At 47.6% G+C, this 9,502-nt stretch overlaps 1 protein-coding gene across 1 annotated transcript; it reads right to left on the bottom strand.

Annotated features, from left to right (window-relative positions):
• Window positions 1-4,720: 4,720 nt before the first annotated feature.
• On the bottom strand, window positions 4,721-9,181 carry LOC128354772 (bromodomain-containing protein 3-like). The gene is made up of 3 exons (XM_053314940.1): window positions 9,152-9,181; window positions 7,889-8,187; window positions 4,721-4,891 (listed from the first exon to the last, which is right to left on the bottom strand). The coding sequence occupies exons 2-3, from the start codon at window positions 8,109-8,111 to the stop codon at window positions 4,773-4,775; spliced, it is 342 nt and encodes a 113-aa protein (XP_053170915.1). The 5' UTR covers window positions 8,112-8,187; window positions 9,152-9,181; the 3' UTR covers window positions 4,721-4,772.
• Window positions 9,182-9,502: the final 321 nt, after the last annotated feature.

The following is a 9,502-nucleotide window of genomic DNA, read 5'->3' as shown; positions in this document are numbered from 1 at the left end:
CCACGGTCGGTGACCTCCACCCCAGAGATAGGAGAGCCCACATCCGGGTGCCCCGGCCCTGCTTCCTTACCGGAAGGTGTGTTGGTGGGATTGAGGAGGTCTTCGAAATATTCCTTCCACCGATCCACAACGTCCCGAGTCGAGATCAGCAGCGCACCGTCCCCACCGTACACAGTGTTTACGGTGCACTGCTTCCCCCTCCTGAGACGCCGGATGGTGGTCCAGAATCTCTTTGAAGCCGTCCGGAAGTCTTTTTCCATGGCGTCACCGAACTCCTCCCATGTCCGGGTTTTTGCCTCAGCGACCGCCCTAGCTGCGCTCCGCTTGGTCTGCCGGTACCCGTCTGCTGCCTCCGGAGTCCTACAGGCCAAAAAGGTCCTATAGGACTCCTTCTTCAGCTTGACGGCATCCCTCACCGCCGGTGTCTACCAGCGGGTTCGGGGATTGCCGCCACGGCAGGCACCGACCACCTTGCAGCCACAGCTCTGGTCGGCCGCCTTAACAATGGAGGCACGGAACATGGCCCACTCGGACTCAATGTCCCCCGCCTCCCCCGGTACACAGTTCTCCTGGAGGTGTGAGTTGAAACTCTCTCTGACAGGAGACTCTGCCAGACGTTCCCAGCAGACCCTCACAATACGTTTGGGTCTGCCAGGTCTGACCGGCATCCTCCCCCCCCCACCATCGGAGCCAACTCACCACCAGGTGGTGATCAGTTGACAGCTCCGCCCCTCTCTTCAAGACATGCGGCCGCAAGTCCGACGACACGACTACAAAGTCAATCATGGAACTGCGGCCTAGGGTGTCCTGGTGCCAAGTGCACATATGGACCCCCCCCCCCCCCCTTATGCTTGAACATGGTGTTCGTTATGGACAACCTGTGAGGAGCACAGAAGTCCAATAACAGAACACCACTCTGGTTCAGATCAGGGGGGCCGTTCCTCCCAATCACACCCCTCCAGGTCTCACTGTTGCTGCCAACGTGAGCGTTGAAGTCCCCCAGCAGAACGAGGGAATCCCCAGAGGGAGACACTCCAGCACCCCCTCCAAGGAGTCCAAAAAGGCTGGATACTCTGAGCTGCTGTTTGGACCATAGGCACAAACAACAGTCAGGATCCGCCCCCCCACCCGAAGGCGGAGGGAGGCCACCCTCTCGTCTACCGGGGTAAACTCCAACATACAGAACACTACTACTACTACAATATTAATACTACTACAGTAATATCTTATAATATTGGGTATAACCAGGAGTAAAACTCACTTCCTGTTCGTTAAAGGAAACCCTCCAGAAACAGGAAGTGAGAATGAGAGTCGAGTCTTTGAGTCAGTTTATGTGTTTATTTATGAAAACAAATGAACTCAGAAAATAAGGATCCCATATCAGTAATTACATCAAATAATTCACTTGTTGGTTTTCGTCAGTTCGTCCTCTCTCTCTCTCTCTCTCTCTCTGCGTCTCTACTCTATCGAGCGGAGTTCATCCTAAACCTCAGACAGCTACTATACAGCTACTATACAGTGCTCGAAACATACGGAAGAAAGAACGTACGGCCGGAGTGCATGCAAATACATAAAATCACTTTTTTCCTTTTTCTTATTAAAATACAAAAAATGAACTATTAGCATCAAAGCTCGACCATAAAACTAAAAAAAAAAAAAAAAAAAAAAATCTAAGTAAAAAAAAAAAAAAAAAAAACAACGTACAGAGGTTACTATGGCAACGCACTGTGTCTGTCTGTCCGTCATTATTGGTTCTTTTTGCGTTTGATCGCTTCGTATCGTTACTAAAACGTTGTCGCCGTGACAACCGCTAACCGCCACCTGCCGAGGAAGGCCACTAAAAAAAAAGTCGGACCGTTTGGTTTTTGTTAAAATGAGATGAAAGAAACAAAAAATTAAAAATAAAATAAAAAAGAAGCTGCGTGAGAATTAACGAAAAAAAAAATTGATCGGGACCTTTTTTTTTTTTTTAGACCTTTATTTAAATTCCGCGTCAACAGACAGACAGACAGGTGGGTCGACAGGTCACGTGATTTCCATCCGACTGATCTGATTGGCGGCACAAGCACGACGTGGTTGCCCCGCCCACTCCAGGTAAGATGATGCGTTCAGGTACACGATGAGAAAACTGGGGAATTCCGAACTCCCAACCAACAGAGACGCGTCAGTCACATGATAATAATATTTAATAAAAAGGACACGACCAACCAATCAGAGCAGAGTGCTGCGCCTAGCTGTAACCATGGCGATGACGTCACGGCATCAGCCCACGGCGAGACAGACGAGGTTCGAGCTCCGAAAACTGACGACGAAACTTCGGAAACTCTGGGGAAAAAAAAAAGATCGTACGAAGCTTCGCTCGGAAGAGGAAGTGACACGTCTGCTAAGTCGCAGCTTCAAAATAAAATACACTAAAAAAAAAAATAAAAAAAAAAAGCTTTTCTTGCCTCAATTTAACAAAATAAAAACCTGCCGATCAGAAAGAAAACCGTCTCCCGTCTTTTTTTTTTGTTGTTTTATAGATATTTTAAAATCTAAATTATCTAATTATATATATAAAAAAAATAATTGATTAAATTATTTTAAAAACATGAAACAGGTTCATTTCCTTATCGTTGTAACTTTTCTTTTTCGTTTCCTCAAAGCTTTTATTTTGTAGGTGGAAATGTGTCCTTCCTTCCAAATCAACAAAATAAAATAAAATAAAATAAAAATAAAAATAAAATACAATTTTTTGGACATTTTTAACCTAATATTTTAAAATGAGGCCTGATCAGGATGCTTCTGACAGTCTTTTGAGTTTAAACCCTGACAGGAAGTCTGTGTTACAGTAAGAGTGGTTTTGTTTTGGCGGGGTGTTGAGGAAGAGGGAGGGAGGGAGGGAGGGAGGGGGAGGGGGGGGGGGTGAGGGACAGGACAGCGGTACAAAGACATTTTTATATTGAGAACCTTATAAGACACAAACAAGTTCAGCACACAACCTGAAAATCAAAAAGAAATAAAATAAAAGGAAATGTAGTGTTAAAAAAAAAAGAAAGAAAAGAAAGAAAGAAGTTTATCTTGTTCTTTGCTGACAGAGCCGGCGGCAGGTTAAAGTGAGGGGTAGGTGGGGAGGGGGGGCAGGTTCAGGTTCAGCCCCCCCCCCTGCCCCCCCGCCCTCACACATGTTGACCCCAGCGACAGACAGGTTGTGGGTTCTGGTTCAGGACCAACGGAGGAGCTCAGCTTTGATCTCAGGAGGGTTTTTATAAAACTTGCAGCAGAGAAAAAAAAAAAAATCCATCAGTCAGATTTTAGAGAATCAGCTGATCACCCCCCCCCCAGCCCCCCCACCCAAATCAATCAGCTGCTCAGCTAGTAAGACCCCTCCCCTCCCAACATCTACTAAATTAATATTTTATCATCAGAGTTCATTTTTCCTGGTTTCCTTGAACGCAACCTTTTTTTTTTGTCATCCTCAGCGGTGACATCACGCTTGAGAGAAAAGAGGAAAAAAAAAAGTCCCTCTGAAACTGAGGAAAGAAAGAGAGAGGGAGGGAGGGAGGAAAGAAGGAAGGGAGGAAGGAAGGGAGGAATAAGGAAGGAAAGGAAGGAGGAACGAAGGAAAGAAGGAAAGAAGGAAGGAAAGTAGGGAGGAAGGAAGGAAGGAAAGAAAGAAGGAGGGACGAAAAGGCGAAAAGGGGGATGGAGGAAGTACAGACGGAAGGAAGGAAGGAAGGAAGGAAGGAAGGGAGGGAGGAAAGAAGAAGGGTTAACCAACGACTATCTTAATCTATTCATTAATCCCAGTGAGTGATTTAAACATGATAACTAAACTCTGACTGTGATGGATTTTAATTCTGCAGCAACTTTTTTTTTTTTTCTTCCAGCTGATGATGCGATCATGTGACCACCAGCAGCCTGTAGGAGCAACCTGATTGGCTCCTCGGATCCCTCGTTAGGATCCAGTTTCCTGTGTTCGTCCAACTCAAGGAAGGAAAACCTGAATTTATATAAAAACCCACTGAGATCTCCTCCTCCTCCTCCTCCTCCTCCTCCTCCTCCTCTTCCTCCTCCTCCTCCTCCTCCCATGATGCTCTATAGATGCTTCTGGAATGTTGTCAGAGGTCAGGGGTCACAGCCGGCCATCCAGGGTGATGAAGAAGAAGAAGAAGAAGAAGAAGAAGAAATAAAGGAAAGCCTCCACGAGTGTTCAGAGAGGATCAACACGACGACTCCCGAGCAGACAGACAGGGCTGCCTTCGTCGCCTTCCTCTTCTTCTCTTGCTGAGAAGTCACTACTGCTTCCTCCTCCTCCTCCTCTTCCTCCTTCTTCTTCTCCTCTTCTGTCTGTCTGCATTCCTCCAGGAAAGAAACAAAAAAACCAACAAAAAAACGAAAAGAAAAAAAACAAAAAAAAAAACACTAGGTGCTAAAAAACAGGTCAGCCTATTTACATACAGTCTCCAAGTCTGTGTGTGTGTGTGTGTGTGTATGTGTGTGTGTGTGTGTGTGTATGTGTGTGGTATATATTTTTATATATATTTATGTGTGTGTGTGTGTGTGTTGTACGAAGTTCAGAGTGTGTATCTCTGTCTTGTGTGTGTTTGTTCAGGATGTAAGTTTACATGGGCGTGAGTGTGTATAGATTTAGTTCCTGCATTTGAATGTGTGTGTGTGTGTGTGTGTGTGTGTGTGTGTGTGTAGAATGAATAAACCTCTGTGTGTGTGTGTGTGTGTGTGTGTGTGTGTGTTCAGTAACATGTGTGTGACTGTGTGTGTGTGTGGTGTGTTCAGTCTGTGTCGGAGGAAGAGGAGGTTCCTGTTGAGGAGCTGTCATCAGAGGAAGAGGAGGAGCTTCCACTCAAACGACTAGCCCCGCCTCCTGAGGCCCCGCCTCCAGCTGCCTTCTCTGAAAACACGGAGAGAGAGCGACGTTAGCATGTTAGCGCCATCATGTCCGAAATCACGTCCTAACGTCAGTGAAATCACGTCCCAACATCACGTCCTAACGTCAGTGAAATCACGTTCTAAAATCAGTGAAATCACGTCCTAACGTCAGCGGAATCACGTCCTAAGGTCAGTGAAATCACGTTCTAAAATCAGTGAAATCTCGTCCTAACGTCAGTGAAATCACGTCAGTGAAATCACGTCCCAACGTCAGCGAAATCACGTCCCAACGTCAGCGAAATCACGTCCCAACGTCAGCGAAATCACGTCCTAACGTCAGCGAAATCACGTCAGTGAAATCACGTCCTAAGGTCAATGAAATCACGTCCTAACGTCAGCGAAATCACGTCAGTGAAATCATGTCCTAACGTCAGTGAAATCACGTCAGTGAAATCACGTCCTAACGTCAGTGAAATCTCGTCCTAGCGTCAGTGAAATCTCGTCCTAACGTCAGTGAAATCTCGTCCTAGCGTCAGTGAAATCTCGTCCTAACGTCAGTGAAATCACGTCAGTGAAATCACGTCCTAACGTCAGTGAAATCACGTCAGTGAAATCTCGTCCTAACGTCAGTGAAATCTCGTCCTAACGTCAGTGAAATCACGTCAGTGAAATCTCGTCCTAACGTCAGTGAAATCACGTCAGTGAAATCTCGTCCTAACGTCAGTGAAATCACGTCAGTGAAATCACGTCCTAACGTCAGTGAAATCTCGTCCTAACGTCAGTGAAATCACGTCAGTGAAATCACGTCAGTGAAATCACGTCCTAACGTCAGTGAAATCACGTCAGTGAAATCTCGTCCTAACGTCAGTGAAATCTCGTCCTAACGTCAGTGAAATCACGTCAGTGAAATCTCGTCCTCACGTCAGTGAAATCTCGTCCTAACGTCAGTGAAATCTCGTCCTAACGTCAGTGAAATCACGTCAGTGAAATCTCGTCCTAACGTCAGTGAAATCACGTCAGTGAAATCTCGTCCTAACGTCAGTGAAATCACGTCAGTGAAATCACGTCCTAACGTCAGTGAAATCTCGTCCTAACGTCAGTGAAATCACGTCAGTGAAATCACGTCAGTGAAATCACGTCCTAACGTCAGTGAAATCACGTCAGTGAAATCTCGTCCTAACGTCAGTGAAATCTCGTCCTAACGTCAGTGAAATCACGTCAGTGAAATCACGTCAGTGAAATCACGTCCTAACGTCAGTGAAATCACGTCAGTGAAATCATGTCCTAACGTCAGTGAAATCACGTCAGTGAAATCACGTCCTAACGTCAGTGAAATCTCGTCCTAGCGTCAGTGAAATCTCGTCCTAACGTCAGTGAAATCTCGTCCTAGCGTCAGTGAAATCACGTCAGTGAAATCTCGTCCTAACGTCAGTGAAATCTCGTCCTAACGTCAGTGAAATCACGTCAGTGAAATCTCGTCCTAACGTCAGTGAAATCTCGTCCTAACGTCAGTGAAATCACGTCAGTGAAATCTCGTCCTAACGTCAGTGAAATCACGTCAGTGAAATCTCGTCCTAACGTCAGTGAAATCACGTCAGTGAAATCACGTCCTAACGTCAGTGAAATCTCGTCCTAACGTCAGTGAAATCACGTCAGTGAAATCACGTCCTAACGTCAGTGAAATCACGTCAGTGAAATCTCGTCCTAACGTCAGTGAAATCACGTCAGTGAAATCTCGTCCTCACGTCAGTGAAATCTCGTCCTAACGTCAGTGAAATCTCGTCCTAACGTCAGTGAAATCACGTCAGTGAAATCTCGTCCTAACGTCAGTGAAATCACGTCAGTGAAATCTCGTCCTAACGTCAGTGAAATCACGTCAGTGAAATCACGTCCTAACGTCAGTGAAATCTCGTCCTAACGTCAGTGAAATCACGTCAGTGAAATCACGTCAGTGAAATCACGTCCTAACGTCAGTGAAATCACGTCAGTGAAATCTCGTCCTAACGTCAGTGAAATCTCGTCCTAACGTCAGTGAAATCACGTCAGTGAAATCTCGTCCTAACGTCAGTGAAATCACGTCAGTGAAATCTCGTCCTAACGTCAGTGAAATCACGTCAGTGAAATCACGTCCTAACGTCAGTGAAATCACGTCAGTGAAATCTCGTCCTAACGTCAGTGAAATCTCGTCCTAACGTCAGTGAAATCACGTCAGTGAAATCTCGTCCTAACGTCAGTGAAATCTCGTCCTAACGTCAGTGAAATCACGTCAGTGAAATCTCGTCCTAACGTCAGTGAAATCACGTCAGTGAAATCTCGTCCTAACGTCAGTGAAATCACGTCAGTGAAATCACGTCCTAACGTCAGTGAAATCTCGTCCTAACGTCAGTGAAATCACGTCAGTGAAATCACGTCAGTGAAATCACGTCCTAACGTCAGTGAAATCACGTCAGTGAAATCTCGTCCTAACGTCAGTGAAATCTCGTCCTAACGTCAGTGAAATCACGTCAGTGAAATCTCGTCCTAACGTCAGTGAAATCACGTCAGTGAAATCTCGTCCTAACAGTGAAATCACGTCAGTGAAATCACGTCCTAACGTCAGTGAAATCTCGTCCTAACGTCAGTGAAATCTCGTCCTAACGTCAGTGAAATCACGTCAGTGAAATCACGTCAGTGAAATCACGTCCTAACGTCAGTGAAATCACGTCAGTGAAATCTCGTCCTAACGTCAGTGAAATCACGTCAGTGAAATCTCGTCCTAACGTCAGTGAAATCTCGTCCTAACGTCAGTGAAATCTCGTCCTAACGTCAGTGAAATCACGTCAGTGAAATCTCGTCCTAACGTCAGTGAAATCACGTCAGTGAAATCTCGTCCTAACGTCAGTGAAATCACGTCAGTGAAATCACGTCCTAACGTCAGTGAAATCTCGTCCTAACGTCAGTGAAATCACGTCAGTGAAATCACGTCCTAGCGTCAGTGATGGTGTTAGCCCCGCGGAGCCGGTCGTATCTCGGTACTCACGCAGTAGCTTCCGCTGCTTCTTCTGCAGGCAGGACTTGACGTAGCGCTCCAGCTCTCGGAGTGTGGAGGGTTTGAGGGTCTCGAAGTCGATCTCGATCTCGTCGGGGTTGGAGTCCCTCAGCGACGGCTCTCTGGACTGGATGATGTGGACGACGCGGCCCAGCTTCTCTCCCGGCAGCCGGTTGATGTCCAGACTCAGCTGGCGCTTCTCGTCGTAGGACATCGGCAGGGACGACTCCTCGCCGTCGTCTCCGTTGGCCGAGCCGCCGCCTGACGTCTTGCTGCCTTTCTTCGGTTGCCTGGAAACGAACAGACTCAAGTTTAAGAGCGCGACCAATCGAACAGGAAGTACCTCGTTCCGTTGCGCAGGGCCGCTGATAAGCTTTTGGGGGCCCTAGCATGAATAGTCAGGGAGCCTTCCTTCCATTCTTCCTTCTGTCCTTCCTTCCTTACTTCCATCTGTCCTTCCTTCCTTACTTCCTTCTGTCCTTCCTTCAATCTGTCCTTCCTTCCTTCCTTCTGTTCTTCCTTTAATCTGTCCTTCCTTCAATCTGTCCTTCCTTCCTTCCTTCCTTCCATTCTTCCATCTGTCCTTCCTTCCTTACTTCCTTCAATCTGTCCTTCCTTCCTTACTTCCTTCAATCTGTCCTTCCTTCCTTCAATCTGTCCTTCTTTCCTTCCTTCCTTCTGTCTGTCCGTCCTTCACTGTCTCTCTTTCCTACCTTCCTTCCCTCTTTCCTTTTGTCTGTCTTTCCTTCCTTCCTTCAATCTGTCTGTCCTTCCTTCCTTCCATCTGCCCTTCCTTCCTTCCTTCTGTCTTTCCTTCCTTCCCTTCTTATTTCCTTATTTCCTTCCCTCCGTCCCTCCCTCCCTCCTTGTCGTTACCTGGTGGCCGTCACTGTGCTGTTGGCTTTCCTTCCCTCCCTCCTTCCTTCCTTCCCTCCCTCCCTCCTTCCCTCCCTCCTTGTCGTTACCTAGTGGCCGTCACTGTGCTGTTAGCTTTCCTTCCCTCCTTCCTTCCTTCCCTCCTTCCCTCCCTCCTTCCTTCCCTCCTTGTCGTTACCTGGTGGCCGTCACTGTGCTGTTGGCTTTCCCTCCCTCCTTCCCTCCCTCCCTCCCTCCTTCCTTCCTTCCTTCCCTCCTTCCCTCCCTCCTTGTCGTTACCTGGTGGCCGTCACTGTGCTGTTGGCTTTCCTTCCCTCCTTCCTTCCTCCCTCCCTTCCCCTCCCTCCCTCCCTCCCTCCCTCCCCTCCTTGTCGTTACCTGGTGGCCGTCACCGTGCTGTTGGCTTTCCTTCCCTCCCTTCCTTCCCTCCTTGTCGTTACCTGGTGGCCGTCACTGTGCTGTTGGCTTTCCTTCCCTCCCTTCCTTCCCTCCTTCCTTCCCTCCCTCCCTTCCTTCCTTCCCTCCTTCCCTCCTTCCCTCCCTCCTTCCCTCCCTCCTTGTCGTTACCTGGTGGCCGTCACTGTGCTGTTGGCTTTCTTTCCCTCCTTCCCTCCCTCCTTCCTCCTTCCTTCCTTCCTCCTTCCCTCCCTCCTTGTCGTTACCTGGTGGCCGTCACTGTGCTGTTGGCTTTCCTTCCCTCCTTCCCTCCTTCCTTCCCTCCTTCCCTCG

Source organism: Scomber japonicus, unplaced genomic scaffold (genome assembly GCF_027409825.1).
Source record: "Scomber japonicus isolate fScoJap1 unplaced genomic scaffold, fScoJap1.pri scaffold_554, whole genome shotgun sequence".
Taxonomy (NCBI): Eukaryota; Metazoa; Chordata; class Actinopteri; order Scombriformes; family Scombridae; genus Scomber; species Scomber japonicus.
This window is presented reverse-complemented; position numbering and strand designations above follow the sequence as displayed.